A 16,541-nucleotide genomic window follows, 5' to 3' on the forward strand; every position below is an offset into this window, starting at 1 on the left:
AGCTCCAAGAGAGCAAAATCTTTGTCTATTTATTCGCTATTGCTTCCCTAACGCTTAGAACAGTATTGGGCACAGAATAGGTTTCTTCAATATGCATTTTTTTTTTCTGAGTGGATGGAAAGATGCATGGAGACTGTGAGAAACTCAGAGAGTGCCAATATAATGGTGTCAAGAGGAGATTATGGATGGGATAGTGTGGGAGCTCAGAAGTAAGGTCTCTAACCCATTCTAGAGAGGACAGATGTGTTTTAAGAAATTATACAGTCGAAGGGAAATCTTATTTACATTTCCTGTCCTTAAGTTTCACAGTCTTTGAAGCTGAAATAATTAGGAGTTAATCACAGTTTATTTGGGGATGGAAGAATCTGGAATGACCCTGTGCACATGCTTCCTCTGTGTGATTCTGTAACAGTGATGCTTGTTCAGGATCAAGGGAGGGACCGTGAGCCAACACACTGAAAGCAATGTCTGCCCAGATTACTAGCACCGCATTTCAGTTACTGAACAAAGTTTCAGCACATTTACCCGTGACTAAGGTTTACATTTGGGGACAGGGTGAAGATGGCAAGGAAAGAAAAAAACCACACACAGGTTTGACCTGTGTCTTTAACCTTCTTTAACCTTCTTTTAATTTAACCTTCTGAGTCTTTAACCTTCTTTTAATTTTACAGATGAACTACTTCTGGTCAGAGCTAATTAAATGGAGGTGGAACCAGAGTGTCATTCTTAAAATGGGAATTCAGTGCCTGTTCTGGTACCTCACTTCCCTTCACCATGATGGGCAAAAGCCAGGGTTCAGGAAGGAAAAGTTACATTGAATACACTGAGAAACAAACTCCCAGCCAATTCCCAGAATGACAGAACATTAAAACTTTTCAATTTGATGAAGACCAACTTAACGGTAAGGGAAATGAGAATTAGAGAACAGGAAACCAGTTCTTCCTTTTTATCCTCATATATGTTAAATACTGTTCATAGTAACAAATACTCTTCTTGCATAGAAAATCGAGACCCAGGGGCTGTGATTTGCCCCAGGCCACACGGAGTCAAAACCAGATAGGGGAAATCTTGAAGCTAGTTCATTGCTCTCATCCTTGTTCCATGTTGGGAGATCTCTTAAGAGACAGAATAAAGGGGGTGGGCTCTTTCTAAAATTTTGACTCAGGATCTTGAGCCAACAGTTTTAAACCTTAAGTTAAAAGGCTGTCCAGGTTTTCCTTAAAGAGATATTTAAGCAAACTCATTTAAACAGCTCCTCCAACCTATCTTGGTTGGTCTCTCTTGGCAGTCTTGGATCAGTAGCAATTAAACTTCATCCTCCGAACTGGAAAGAACAAACACCAAATCTAAACACCACCTTTGAAGTTCTTAGTAAATGTTTTCCTTCTCTCTCTACCGAGCCTGCTTTTTTGAAAATGAGGACACATCACCTTCAGCTTGACTTGCCATGGGTCCGTCGTTTATTGTAGGGTTCGTGATCATACTCTTATACACAAGGCTACGGAGCCGGTGCTGTTCCTTCAGGTACTAGCCACAAGCGCCCCTGCACCTGTCAGATCTGAATTATTGTTACTGTCTATGTCAGGCCACTGAAGAGGAGCGGTGGTATAAGAACACGTGCTGCATAAATCAGGGCTGTGTGGTGTTTGCCAAATGTGCCCCACCCCCTCGAAAATGTTCCTGGAACTGCTAATCATTAGCAGAATTAGTGGCCCATTGCTTAAACTACTCATTTCCTGCACTCCGCGTTCCTGATTAAGCATGGCTCAAATCTCACCGGGAGAGGCAACACAGACGGTGCCGACACCGTCAGTCATATCTGAGCCTTTTCTCTCCGCTCCCGGAGAGCCAGAACACCCGGCGGCGGAGGGGGTGCAGGGGGCGCGCAGGGGTGCGCCCATACAGCCGGGTACACCGTACACTACTGCTTTACGTAGGTAGGGTCGTGGAACCGGGCGCTCTCTTCCATCCTCCGATGGGATTTGTCTCCTCTTCCCGCATCTTCAACCCTGACAGGTAAAGTCCCTTCGAGAAAAACACAGGTGACGTTTCCGCCGCAGCTGAGGGAAGTTTTGAAGACAAGCCTGAGGCTGTGCGAGTCGCGCCCGGACAAAACAAAAAAGACCGGAAAGCCCAGGTTGGCCCCAGCGGCCCTGAATTTTCCGGGGCCGGAAGTTCCCCGCGTGGCTATGGCTACAGGCGCCGACGCTCCCGGCTCTGTTGGCGGCGTTCCGTTCCTATGGCAACCCCATTGTCTTCCGAGGCGGAACCTGGGCTGCTGGCGCGCCGCAGGCGGACCTCTCAGGGTCTCGCTTCCGCCAGGCACCTTTGCGGCTCCCTGAACGAGGTCAGTCGAGGCCAGGACGCTGACGCCGCTGGAGGAAGCTGAGCTCGCCGGCTGAGGGAGACGGGAAGGCTAGTTCCGGGGCGTGGCTTCTCTGCCCTAGGCCGGGTCGGGAATCAACCCCTCCTTTGCGGCGCCCCGCGTGTGCTTTTCCACGTGGAACCTCTGCGGCGGGGACACCGCCCGCCAGACAGAAGCCTTGGGATGCTCGCCTGGGGCTCGGGATGTGGCGTCAGGGTTTACGAAATTGCGGGGAGAGAAGAAAGGGTTTTGCGTTTGAGAGAGGCGCCAGAGTTTGGTGTTATAATTTATTCAGGGACGTATGGTACCTCGTTGAACAGAACTCAGGAGTTTGAGAACTCACAACTCCTCGCCCTGGCCTTAGTTTTGAAAGTCGAGATTAGAAAGAGAAATTAATGAAGTTTCCTTCTGGTTTTTGGATTGTGGACGTTCCGGAGCCTGGGTCAGAGAGAGCTGCTCAGGGCTCAGGTGGGAATGAGTGACCTTCTGCAGGGTGAAATGAAGAGCGACTTGGCGGGTGTTAATGTTCAGTACAAAACCGTACATTCGATTTGGATTTAAGCGATGGGGAGAGCCGTGAGAATTGAATTTCACAAATAATTATCAATCGGATTTTTGCCACGAGTTTTCAACCATTTCCCCCCATCAGCTAACGACAATACCAAAATAGACGCGTGTGTGTTCCTTAACTGGGACTTCCTATTAAATAGTGGGAATGCCCTAGGGACAAGAAGAATTAACCGATAAACTGGCTATACCTCATTTAATACTAAAAGCTCCTCCTTTGCTTGCTTCCATCTTGCAAAAACAATATCAGACTTGAGCAGAACATAGTTTTGGTGATTCAGGAGCTGTAAATGCACTGGCTTTAAGGGGGCAAGAAAAAGTCAGGGATTTTGGAGGTACTATGGAGTAGGAATTAGAGGAAAGAACTTTTGGGGCGCCTGGGTGGCTCAGTCGGTTAAGCATCCCACATCGGCTCAGGTTATGATCTCACAGTTTGTGAGTTCAAGCCCCACGTCGGGCTCTGTGCTGACAGCCTGGAGTCTGCTTCGGATTGTGTCTCCTTCCATCTCTGACCTTCCCCCACTTGTGCTCTGTCTCTCAAAAATAAATAAATGTAAAAAAAAAATGTAGAGGAAAGAACTTTAATTCAGAGGTTTAGTTTGACGAATGTCTTTAATTTCTGCTTTCCAGGTGTCTCTATGCATGAGTGTGTATAGTCTATTTTTGAATTTCAGATGGGTTATATATTTAGGCAGTTTCAGTTTGATGTTAACAGCATCCAACAGAGGGAAAATAGGATAGCTTTTTTTCCCCAAAGCCGACCTCACCTGTGATTCTTGGTAGGAAGAAGATGCAAGCCAGCCCCATCCGCATTCCAACCGTCAGCAATGACACTGACTGGGACTTCTGCTTCCACTTGTAAGTAGCTCAGAACCTTGACGTCACACTCAGTCACTGGCCTGGAACACAGGGACCTCCCACTTCAGGCAAACCTGGGGTGAGGAGCTTTGAGCGCCTGTTACATAGAAGAGAAGGTTGAAGTTCTGTGATGTGTTTTAATTACGATTCTGCTCTAAGATCCATTTGTATTTGTGCAACCTGTGCAAGAAGGAAAATAATTTTTCCCTAACCTATTTTTTACAGATAGGTTAATTATAATTGTAACAAGATTGGTAAAGTCATGGAGAATTCAATATAACAGAGTTAATGAGCAAATTAAAATTGTGTTGTGAAATAGACAATAAGTAAATTAAACTTTCACATCATAATAGCTAATACTTATTGAGCAAATACTGTGTGCCAGGCACTGTTCTAAGTGCTTCTGTATATTAACTCATCTAACTCCCAACGTCCCTGTAAGGGCGGTGCTATTATACTATTATAATTTTATAGCTAAGGAGTATGAATCAAAAACAGGTTCGGGAATTTGCCCAACACGGAGCTAGTGATTTAAACTAAGCGGTCTGACTCCAGAGTCAATTCTTGAACCATTCCTTTGTACCAAGAGTTCCCAACCTTGGCATTGCTGACATTTTGGGTTGGATAACTCTTTGTTGTGGGGGCCTGACCTGTACACTATAGGATGTTTAGCAGCATTCCTGGTCTCCACCCACTGGATGCCAGTAGCACCGTCCCAGTAGTGAAAAGCTGAAATACCTCCAGAGGTTGCCAAATCTCCCCTAGGGGAAATGTCACCCTTGGTTGAGAACCATTGCTCTATGCCAATGCTATCAAATAGAAATATAATGCAAGTCATAAATGCCAGCCACATAGATAATTTAAAATTTTCCAGTAGCCGTACTAAAAAACAAAAAAGAAATAGGTAAATTGAAGTTTAATACGATGTTTATCTTAATGTATCCGAAGTATTTTATAAAATAACTAATGAAATATTTTATATGTTTTCTTTAAACTAAGTCTTTGAAATTCAGTGTGTATTTTACACTTATAGCACATCTCAGTTCAGGCTAGCCACATTTCATATGCTTAATAGCCACATGTGACAAGTGGTTAATAGCTTAGTAATTCTGTCCCTCCTCATGAAATATCTTGAGGTTAAGGTTTATGTAATTTTTTTGTATAATATAAAAATTGAAATTAAGATATAGAGTTCATAGTAGAGTATCTTGGAAGTAATCAGATAATTCATATTTATTATTACTAGTCAGAATTCATATTAATTATGGCAACATATAGAATAAGTTACAAACCTGGCAAGGCAGACCTTTCATCCAACCTGCCTATTCTTATTTATTGACTTTTATTTTATCTTTCAAGGTATCTGACTGGCAAGTATTCTCCAGTCGTCTTATCTTTCATGACAAGATGTTTAATCCAAAGCCAGTTTAAGGTTTTGCATTCTCATTTGTCAAGACCTCAATGTTTCTTCTCCCTTTGAGGTCCCTGCTGTTCAAGCTTACTGCCTTTGGTCTCGGCTTAATTTCATTGAAGGGTGAACTTCAAATATTTAGGGCGTGGGTCACCTGGGTGACTCAGTTGGTTAAGCATCCGACTCCAGCTCAGGTCATGATCTCATGGTTCCTGAGCTCGAGCCCCACATTGGGCTCTCTGCTGATAGCTCAGAGGCTGGAGCTGCTTCAGATTCTGTCTCTCTCTGTCTCTCTCTGCCCCTCCCCCACTCACACTTGGTCTGTCTCTCCAAAATGAATAAACGTTAAAAAAATTTAATAAAAATAAATAAAATAAAATAAAATATTTAGGGCTTATAATTTTTAAGATCCATAATTGACAATCTCTTTGGTGACCCCGATATATTGAACTTCTGCTCCAGATCTGTGAAGTCTGCAGCCTAAGCAAACTGAGGGACTAAATTTTCTTTTATTTTTCTTGACTCACGATCTCTTGCCACAGACTCCCTCTATCTTCAGTATTTTTCAAGTATCCTAAAGACTACCGTTTCTCTTTTCATTCATTTGTTCATCCTTTAACAAGTCATTCATTATTTGTTGTTACTGTAAGCCAGGTATCAGGGTTTCAGAAACAAATGAGATTTACCTCTGGCTCTGGTGGAGTTTATTTGCTAGAAAGCGAAGACTCAGAAACAAAACAAATTTTGAAAATGAGACTATAATGTGATTTGCAGTATAGTAGAAATTTGGAGGAAATTTTTGCAAGCCCTTCTGCTTACTACTCCAGTGCAAGACTCCAGCAGAGGTGACGCCTGAGTTGGGTCTTGAAGGAGGAGTATGGAATTCACTAGGCAGAGAGGAGGGAAATGTAGCACCTACCTTCTGATCACATTACATCAGCCATGTTCTCTGGCTTTTCCATTGAGTTTGTGTGTCTTCTGAAAGCACACTTCTGTTTCTTGCCTGAAGAAATGTTGCTCTCCTATCCACTTGACCTGGTTTGCTCATATACCTCTGGGTAGGTTATTTAGAACAGGAAGTCTGGATGGATATTAACATCTCATTTTTCAAACCTAATGTGAAAGATTACACTTGACATTTGTTTTTCTTTCTGTATTTTTCTTTTTTTTTTTTTTTTACAGTGAACATTCATTACTTATCAGTGGAAAAGGAAGATAAATTTTATTCTTAAAACTATATAGGGGTTGAATTTTTAAAAGCTATTGTGAATACAGAAGTGATTCTTTTGGGGGACTTGTTTATAATTAATTGAACATTCTGTTGTTGCACTTAAGATTTTAGAATTCCATTTGTTCTGGATCACTTTGATTTTTCTGGCCATGTTAGGACATGGTTATGTCTTTGGTGTGTATAAGATTAACTCTTGACTTTTATCTTTACCGTTTCCAATCACCCATTCATAATTATGTTCAGCTTTGAAGTCAGAGATCTACATTGAGCAAGTGAGAAAGGAGAGGGGAGAAGGAGGGTAGGAGAGAGAGAGAGAGAGAGGTGAGTGGAGAGGGGGAGATTTTCAACCCACTCAGCTCTTTTTAATACATTTATCTGTAACACAACTGAGAAGTCCATTTTGCTTCTGAATCTGCTCTTGACTGTGTGGAGTTCCCTGGCCTCTCCTTGGTGGGGCCACATTTGCTTTAGTTAGTTGGCCACTACTTTTAAGAAATATGGAAGAGGACACGTGAAGTCTAGCCACAAACTGTTAATTCCCTTCCCATTAATTCATTATATCCGTTTTCTTTCCTGGTTTGAATCAGAATTTTAGAATATAAAAGATCTTTGAAATCTTCCAATTCACCACCTTCATTTTGTAGATGAAGAAACCAAATCATGGAGCTAATAAAATGATTATAACTAATGCTAAAATAGTACTTACTAAATAGCAGGCACTATGCTAAGTGATTCATGAGTATTATCTGATTTAATCCAATAATCTCATTGGATTGACCTCATTTTACAAAGAAGCAAATTACGTGATAACTTGCTTAGGGTCATGTGGTTAGTAAGTAGCAGAGCTGGGACTCTGGTGTAGGTGGGTGGTTTGCCAAATCTGTTTTATTTGAATCAACACATTGCCATCCTGATTCTGGGCTTCAAGGGTGACAAGAGACTTTATTCCTTCAAGTTTATGTTAGCATATCCCTAGCCCCCGGCTGGGAGGGCTCTGTCCTTCAATTTTACCTTGTTTGAGATATGCAGAGGTCAGATCTGAATCCATGCCCCTCGCTGGTATCTACAGGTCACAGCAAGCCAAGAAGCCAGCATACCAGCAAAGAGATGAACTGTATTCATCTAGCGGGTCTGGAGAGAGTGAAGAAGACACTAAGGCCACGGAGGAGATGGCCGTAGGCTGCATGTCTCTTCCTGAAGACAAATTGGCCCAATCCCAGAAGAAAATAGCTCAGCTGATTAAGAAAAAAATGGTAAAACCAAAAGCTCACTAGGTTTTAGTTTCCCTTTAAAAATATGTCCATGATTACAGAATCTCTGCCTTAACTGAAGATTGAAGCGCTCAAAGTAGAGGAAGTTGTATTTCTTTATAGGTGGAAGAAACGAAAGCAGAGCATAGTTGGGTAGCCAGCCTGGCCTCAGGCTTCACACAGGGCTCACTGTGCATTCTTTGATGGAATAGCTGTGCTCCTGGCTTTAGACTAAAAATGCTTTATTCTTTGTGTTGATGTTTGATGGATGACCTTTCAGTAAAAAACTTTTCAAAAAGTCTCTCCTGAAAGGTTTCAGAATGGTATCTCTTGGGTGACAGGAAAGGCCAGGCTAGTGAGGCAGGAGGCTGAGAACAAGAGTAGCTGGGCTGAGGTCCAGGCCCAGAAGCAGCAAGGATATAAGTAAGATGCCAGTGGTTTCAGTGGACTCATAAGCAAATGAAAGCACCAGAAACAGGAGGTAGCAGCAGAGGTCGAAGTCCAGGTATGCATTTCTAAGAACAAGGCAAAGACTTGTAACTAGGACCTCGCTTAATGAGAGTGTTCAAAATGCAGGAACCTGAGACAGGATGACAGTGACCTTCACTATTAGAATGCGGGCACCCGTCTGCTCCCAGGGCATGATTTATCAGCAGAGGAATTCATGCAGTGACTTCCTGGCCAAGGGAAAAAATGAGCTTAAAATCATGTATGGAGAAAGGTCTGTAGATGGCTTTAGGAAAGGCTGAGAGACACCTCACAGGCAGATGATAGAGGCTGATACCCCTCGTTGGATCTACCTATACATTTACCCCACCTTTGTAAATTGTTCAGAGGACTTGCAGAGGACGGCCGCCTTGGCCTGTACCCATTAGTATCTCACAGACCCAGGCCAGAACCTTCACTTTTAGAGACAGACAAGTACCATCTGCCAGAGTCCAAGTATGGGTTTTTAAGGCTTCATAACTCTGTGGCCAGTTTAGATAATGACAAAGATTTAGATTTAGGAGATAAACGAGCCCCACCCAGCGCTCACAGGCCCGAAGGGCAGGAGGGTTGGCAGTAGGTGCAGACCTCTAGAGCCCACGTTGGTTATCTCCGTTTTGCCAGGGCAGGGAGTTTGAGGATGGATGAATGCAGAATGTCCAGAGCCAGGAGAGCACGCAAGGCTTTGTACTCCCGTTCCAGTGACTTTTCATGGTATTCTGCTTCCTCCTCAAGATGAAACTTAATAAATTCTGTGGTGAGCCCATGGAGAACTCTCAAAACTTCTGACGGAATGGGTGTTTTTAAAGCACGAAGGGGCCTGTGCTGTCACCCTCTCTGCATGTGTATGTGTGAGCCGGGGACAGGTGAGGCGGCAGGTGAGGAGGGACACAGGGATGAGGCGGCAGCTGGAACCCAGGGTGGTCTTGCCCAGAGCACCACGGTCAGTAGACACTAGAACCAGAGCTGAAATGCCAAGCTTTGAGTCTTTGAAGTGCTGCTTTCACCTCACCAGGAGATACAGGCTTGATTTTGTCAGTCAGTGCAGCCATTTGATAGCTGTCTTTGTAAAGTCACTGAAATCTGTGACTCCAAAATGCAGTTCTGTGACTTCTTGGGGAGCTCTGCCTGTGAGTTCTACAAGCAGCAGGGGCTCTTTCCCACCCTATCCTCTTCTCCTGGCTGAAAAAGAGATGACTCATTCAGCGCATGTTGAATGAGCATCTCCTCTGAACTGGGCATACGGTAGTGAACATGAGGAATAAGCTTCTGTTCTCAAGGAGCTTCTATTTGGGGAGACAATTAATAGACAAAAAAATAACCATTAGTGTAATATCAGAGAGAGGTAAGTGCCATGAAGAAAAAAATAAAAGAAGTAATGGGATAGTAAGTGACGGGGGTGAGAGGCTGTTTTTAGATAAGATGCCAAGAAAGGCCTCTCTGAAGTGAACAAAATGAAAATGAAATGAGAAAGTGATTACGTATTCGAGCGTCCCAAGCGGGAAACAGTAGGTGCAAAAGCCAAGTTAGAAATTAGTTTGCCATGTTCAGGAGCATCAGATAGGTTTTCAAATCCACGCTTATAATAATAATAGTAACAAACTATTTGGTCACCAGTGGAGGATGCTAGTGACTGAACTCATTACTTTAAAAGCTAGCAAATAAAGGGAAAGAATAAGTTGTGTATCTTGTCCTTCTATTATAAACTGTACTATTGGGTAACCAAACAGGAGATGAGGGGAGAGTTGTCTGTAGAATTAATCCAGCTAACACATGAAGAAACACTGATAGAATTGGATATTGGCATTTTATAACATTTTATGAGTGAATCCATGTAGTTGTGCCAATAATCAGAAAAAAAGCCAACCAAACATAGGTGTCTTCTGATGGAAAAATGTATGAGAACTATGAAATAGTTTTGCTTAAAAAAATAATAAAGCTAAAGTAAACCCAACTTCTTTTTTTTTTTTAATTTTTTAATGTTTATTTTTGAGAGAGAGAGACACACAGAGCATGAGTAGGGGAGGGGCAGAGAGCAAGGGACACAGAATCTGAAGCAGGCTCCAGGCTTTGAGCTGTCAGCACAGAGCCCAATGTGGGGCTCGAACCCACAAACCAGACTTCGAGATCATGGCCTGAGCCAAAGTCGTATGCTCAACGGGCTGAGCCACCCAGACGCCCAAGCAAACCCAACTTCTAAATCCAGCTACCAATATAAAGGCAAGACAGGGAATGGAGGGACGTGTTGAATGACACCATAAGAATGCATTCAAAAAATTTACATGTTTGGAAAACAGAATTTACATGTTTGGGAAACACTATCATCCAAATGACCCAATTTCTTCAACATACAATTTTCAATAAAAAGAACTAGAGGTGGAGATGGAATCTACAGAGGAATGAGACTCAGGAGACTGATCTCTATGTGCAGACAGACAAATTATCAAAAAAATACTAGATTTATGAGGTAATTATTAGATTTATGAGATCATAGATATTTAACATTACAGAATTACTGTTAATATTTTGGTGAGAGTGATTTTCTGGTTATGTGTCTAAGTCTGTGTCTTTTGGAGATACTTATGAGATATGAAATGATTTAATACTGATTTTCTTCAAAATAATAGGGTGGGTGGATAAGAAGGATGGATATGAAACAAGACTGACCATGAGTAGATACCTCATGAAGCGAAGTGAGCCATTCTCCATGCTATTTTTGTATATGGCTGACATTTTTCACAATAAAAGGCTAAAGGAAGTCACTCTGGCTGTGATGTGAAAAGCAGACTGGGGGAAGGGGGACAGGAGTGGAAGCAGGGGTGGCTGTCATGGTCAGCCAGGTAAAAGGTGAGGGTGGCTTGAGCCAGGCACTCGTGGCAGAAATGAGGAGAAGAGCTTGGTTTAAGGACTTAGGAATAAGGGACAGTCAGCAGGCCCTGTTGGATTGGGTGTGGGACGGGAAGGGAGGAGAAGAGACAAAGACAACAGGTGAATTCAGTCCTACATTCCCATGAGAAGAGAGTGGGCTGGAGCTGTCCCTCCTTTCCAAAAAAACATACTGACTGATTTGCTGTCTGCAGAATATCCAAGCAAACAAGGAGCTGATTCGCTGTGTCATCCTTTCTCGGATTATTTTTGGGGAAGAACACTGGAAATGTGCACAGGCTCTGGCCAGCCTGGCTTATGGCTACCTGACACTGAGAGGTACTTGGTTTCCCCAGCTGGGTCTGGGTGGGCCAGCTCGTGAGAGCCAAACTAAGCCAACCCACAGCCGTGGTGGGGGTGGGGATGACCGGGGGAGAGTCCTTCCTGCCCCCAACTCACACCTCCTCAGGAGGTGGGAAAGTCCGTGGATGAGGCAGTGTGTCAGGGATCTTAGAAATAATGATGATAATGATGATAGTTAATTTACTGAGTACTTAGCATGTGCCAAGCTAGTCTCATTTAGTCCTCCTAATATCCCTTGGAGGGAAATACGCTTATCATCCGTAGTTTACAGATGAGGGCACTGAGGCACAGGGGGCAGAGGACAACATCACGGGTTCCAGCCACAGGTCCACGGGGGAAGGCCAGGCAATTATGTACGCTCAACATCAGGGTGGCAGACCCAGTAACCGGACCTGAATTCCATGGACAGCCCTCAAGTTCCTGGAAAGTCTGCTGAGGAAAAGACAGTCCTCATCCTAGAGAAATGAAGCTTCTGGAAGGTATTCTGTACAGAGGAACAAGATAGGAATGCATTTGCTAAAACTGAAACCTAAGTGTAAGATCCACAAGGGCAGGAATTTTGCAGTAGAGGCTCAGGAAATATTTGTTCAGACGGACTGAGGCCAAAACACATCTCTGGAACTGAGGACACAGTCAGCTCAGGGCTCTGTGCCCCTTGGCCCGCCACGTCCTCCAGCAGGGACATCTCTACCATGGATCTCTTTGTACAAACTCACATGTGCTTTGTTTAAATGCCTCTGTCCCTGAAACAGAAGCTCCATGAGAGCAGGGACTGGTCTCATGTACAGTGCCTGGTACACAGTGTGGATCAGCAGATGTTACCACTGGGTAGAACTGAGCCTCTGGCCCGGGGCTTTTTCACATACCCCTTGGACCTGAGTCTTCAGGTGGGGCATAGCTTACGTAAGTGAGTGACTTAAGGTCTTGAGAGATTTGAGGGCTCCAGGGGAAGGGAAGCAATATGCCTGGGCCATAAGGAGCCTGAATATCAAAAATCAGAGCTTTTGGAAAAGTTGAAATGGAATCCAATTTATTAACCACTATCATAAATTCTATTAAACTCAGAGCGTGTGTTCCTTCTTAGGGCTCCTTAGGCCCTTTTGAGCTCATGTTTTACATGAAACTTTAGATTCATTGACTACTGATGTGGCAAGCCCATGAGTGGTTGACACTGGGGCCAGTGAGGTCACAGGCTCCTTTAGGCCTTAGAACACATCTGTTGTGTTCTGAGAGAAGGCCGGCATGGCTAAAGACAGGAGGGGGTCCTCACCTACTGGCAGAACGGCAGCCACTTGTCTGTGAGATTTAAGAGATGCCAGGAAGGTCTTCAGCAAAAGGCAATTTTCTTCTAGAGCTACACTGTTCTTCATTTGGAATTTCTCTATTTCATCCTCATAAATTTGTTGCCTTCATGATAACAGTCACATTTTAGCTTTGTGCCACTTTAACACTTAGAGAATTCCTGTTCTAAGTCTGGTGGCACTGTGGTAGGCACCAGGGATACATAAATGAATACTGGTATTCTATAAGCATACAGAGATCTTATACTAGGCAGGAACAAGTTATAATAGAGGCGGGAACAAAGTTCTGGAGAAACAAATGAGGCAGGTGAGTGCCTCTGCCACTGGAGAGGGAAATCAGGGAAGGCTGCAGAAAGAAGGTGACGTTTGTCCTGTCTTTGACAGAGGAGTACAAGTTTTCCAAGTAGATTTCGAGAGTGGTAGAGAACACAGAGTTGGGCCTCCATATGTGTTGATCTGAGGAGATGGAGTGAAAGGGTGTTTTATTCTCTATGAAACTACTTGCACGGAACACTGTAGTTTCCCCCTGGACCAAGAAGTTAGGGTAGAACAGGAGACACCTTAGGACAGACAGGTCATGCCTGGTAATAGGACTGGAAAGTTAAGTTGGCCCCACATATCAAGGACTTTAGGGAATTATTAAAAGTTTCTGAGGGAGGGGCACCTGGGTGGCTCAGTGGGTTGAGCGTCCGACTTCCACTCAGGTCATGATCTCACCCTCATGGGTTCGAGCCCCGTGTCGGGCTCTGTGCTGACAGCTCAAAGCCTGGAGCCTTGCTTTGGATTCTGTGTCTCCCTCTCTCTCTGCCCCTCCCCCGCGCGCGCTCTCTCTCTTTCAGAATAAATAAACATAATAATAAATTTTAAAAAAAGTTTCTGACTGAGGTGGTGACATAATCAAGCTTCTGTTAGAGACTCTGGAGGACGGGTTGGATTGATAGAAAAAGTAGAGGTGCAGATCAGTTAGGCCTTTATCCTGCCCAGACAGGAGTCAATGAAGGCACTGGCCACGGCAGTTGGAATGCAGAAGAAATGACTCAGAAGTGGTGATGTTTAGTGGGCAATTCTACTTGGAGCGAGAAGCTGAGGGAAGAGCTGAGGTTGCACAGGGCATGACCTGGACGGTTAGCTGAAATGGAGAACTAGAGGGGAAGAGCAGGCGTATGGGGGAAGGAGGAAGAGGATGCCGAGTCTGGTTTCAGAAAGGCTGGATCTCAGCCAGCGTGAGGTACTCAGGGGACATCGTGGTGGGATGGTCAGTAGGCAGCTGAGGAGTGGTGCTCGGGCTCAGGAAAGATGTCGGCTTGGGAGGGTTAGCACACAGGAGCAAGTTGAGGCCATAAGAGCGGATGAGCTTGACCAGCAAAAGGATGTAGAAAGAGAGGGAAAGAAGGCAGAGGAGAGAAGATAGGAGGATGAGAGCATCGGGAAGGTCCGCGGAAGCAGAGTCGGCAAAGGAAATAGAATCAGGAGGGGCTGTGTCGGAGAAAGGGTTTCTTTTTTTTTTTTTTTAATTTATTTTTGGGACAGAGAGAGACAGAGCATGAACGGGGGAGGGGCAGAGAGAGAGGGAGACACAGAATCGGAAACAGGCTCCAGGCTCCGAGCCATCAGCCCAGAGCCTGATGCGGGGCTCGAACTCACGGACCGCGAGATCGTGACCTGGCTGAAGTCGGACGCTTAACCGACTGCGCCACCCAGGCGCCCCGGAGAAAGGGTTTCAAAAAGAAGTGCAGTGTCAGGTGGCAGAGGGAGGTCAGATGACATGCGGGCTGAAGAGAGACCCATGGATTTGGCTGGCAGGTGGCAGATCACTGGTATTTGCTTTGGCACCGACAGGGACACTCTTGGGCCCTGGGAGAGCCCAGACTCGGCGAGACTGTCTAGGAGACTTGCTGAAACTGAGACTTGAAGTAATGGAGGCTCGAACTGGTGGGGAAACCCCACGAGTGTTTGAAGGGGGCATTTGTCTGAACGTGGGCCAGGCCACAGGTCCCTCCCTGTGTTGGAAGAGGTTATGGTGGTAGGTCTGTGGAAGGAAGTTGGCCGTCATCTTCTGAAATCAACCCATTCCATGAACGGTCACAAACAGACTCTGAGTTTTACTTTTCCAGTTAGGTTCCAGGCTGAGTCAAGATAGGTGAGTCGGTCCTATCACAAAAGATGGTGAGAACACCATCCTTTTTTCCTCGATTTACAGTTCTTCCTGTCACACGAATGGTGAACCACATTTGGGGTAGTATGTTGGAGGGAGGAAAAAAGTTTTCCCGTAAAGGAAGGTTTTGTTTATTTTTCCTTGATGGGAAAAACAACTTCCTGATCAGACCAAGTGCCTATGTAGTTTAACAGTGCCCAGCCTTGAACCCAGACTTTCTGAAACCTAGCCTAGAGTTTTTCCAGAATAGATTATGATCGTGACCTTTTCTTGAGAAAAACCTCCTATTTCAGTTATAATATTTACCCAGTCTCTTTACTTTAACTCTTTTTAAAGTCTGTGGTCCACGGAATAAACCATCCAAAGCTTTGAGAAATCACAAACCTTCAAGAGGGATGAAGTCTTGCTGAGCTCCACTTAGTTTTGTTGTCATTAATCCTCAGCTGCTGTAAAATGGGTGGAATTTATGAGCCAGCCTTCTGTGTAGGTGGGATGTATGCATCTGTGAGTGTTCATGCTTCACTGCACATGTGTGTTTTACAGCCTTCAGACCTTCTTGCCTCATTTCCTTGTGAGCCTCTTCCAGAACTGGGGGGTGGGGGTGGGGTTCAAGCCCAAGGGCTGACTTCTCTCAATAAATAGTCTTCCAGTGAGTATTTACTGAGAGACTTACATATTTGAAATACCATGAAGAGCATGCTGGGAAATTTAAGGTAGAGAAGGCACAGTCTTTGCCCCAAAGAACTTACCACCTTGTGTGGAAGGTGAACTACATACAGACATAGTTATGACAGAAGGCACCAGAAGTCAAATGCCATGTAAGTGATTTAAATACAGGGCTTTGGGGAAGTTGGGTGGAATAATTTCTGACTGAGGTGGTAAGTGGTAGACTCAGAGGGCAGGGGTCATTCAGGAAGACCCTTAAAGAATGTGCAGAGCTTGGGCAGAAGGAAGGGGTGGCCTTCTGGTGAAGAACAGAGCCTGGAGGGACAGCACAATGTGTATCTTTGAAAGCAGTGAGCAGGCTGTTGGGGTGAACCTGGAAAAGAGGGTGTGTTTGCAGACTGTGGTGGGTTTTATATATAGGCTAAGGAATTTGTGATTTGTTTGGTAGGCAAGGAGGACTCCTGGAGATTTTTCCAGCAAGGAGATGAATGAAGCAAAGTGTGCTTTTAGAAAGGTTAATCTAGCAATGATGCCAGAAGGTAAGCTATCCAGTCATCTAGGTGTATGTAGTAATAATGTGCTAGTGAAGTGACAAGTGGGATGACGAGAAGGTAAGGATTTAAGAGTCTCTGAAGGACAGATGCATTTATCTTTTATCTTCTTGGGACTTTTTCTTGAATACATACTTATAACATATGGATAAGATCATGCTTGGCAGCACTATTTATTGTCGTAAAAGATTGGGAAAAAACAGTGCCCTCACCACTAGAGGACTAATACCCACGGCAGGTTAAATGCAGCTTTAAAAAGGGCATGAGGAAGTGCCATACTACTAGGAAAAAAGCTCCTGGATGCATCGTTAGGCAAAAGAGAATGTACAATATGGTATGGTGTTTAATATGCCTCATTTTGTGAGGAAAAAAGAAGGGGAGAGAGAGAATCTGTGTTTATATTTACATAAACACTGAAGGATACACAAGACAGAAGCAAAAACAAATTACCTAGTGGGGGATTGCAGTGAAA

At 44.3% G+C, this 16,541-nt stretch overlaps 1 protein-coding gene across 5 annotated transcripts in view; it reads left to right on the plus strand.

The window, feature by feature from the left end:
• The first annotated feature begins 1,807 nt into the window (after nt 1–1,807).
• Nucleotides 1,808–16,541, plus strand: part of TTC23L (tetratricopeptide repeat domain 23 like) — a 58,737-nt gene continuing 44,003 nt past the window's right edge. For 2 of the 5 annotated variants that reach the window (XM_053906915.1, XM_053906918.1), the window contains exons 1-4: nt 1,808–2,016; nt 3,716–3,790; nt 7,502–7,685; nt 11,249–11,372. In XM_053906915.1, coding sequence (XP_053762890.1) covers nt 1,976–2,016; nt 3,716–3,790; nt 7,502–7,685; nt 11,249–11,372 — 424 coding nt within the window. In that variant the 5' untranslated portion in view covers nt 1,808–1,975. The other 3 variants (XM_053906916.1, XM_053906917.1, XM_053906919.1) reach the window with 3 other exon arrangements.

The sequence above is a fragment of the Panthera pardus genome, unplaced genomic scaffold, assembly GCF_024362965.1.
Source record: "Panthera pardus isolate Hobbes unplaced genomic scaffold, ASM2436296v1 HiC_scaffold_2, whole genome shotgun sequence".
Lineage (NCBI taxonomy): Eukaryota > Metazoa > Chordata > Mammalia > Carnivora > Felidae > Panthera > Panthera pardus.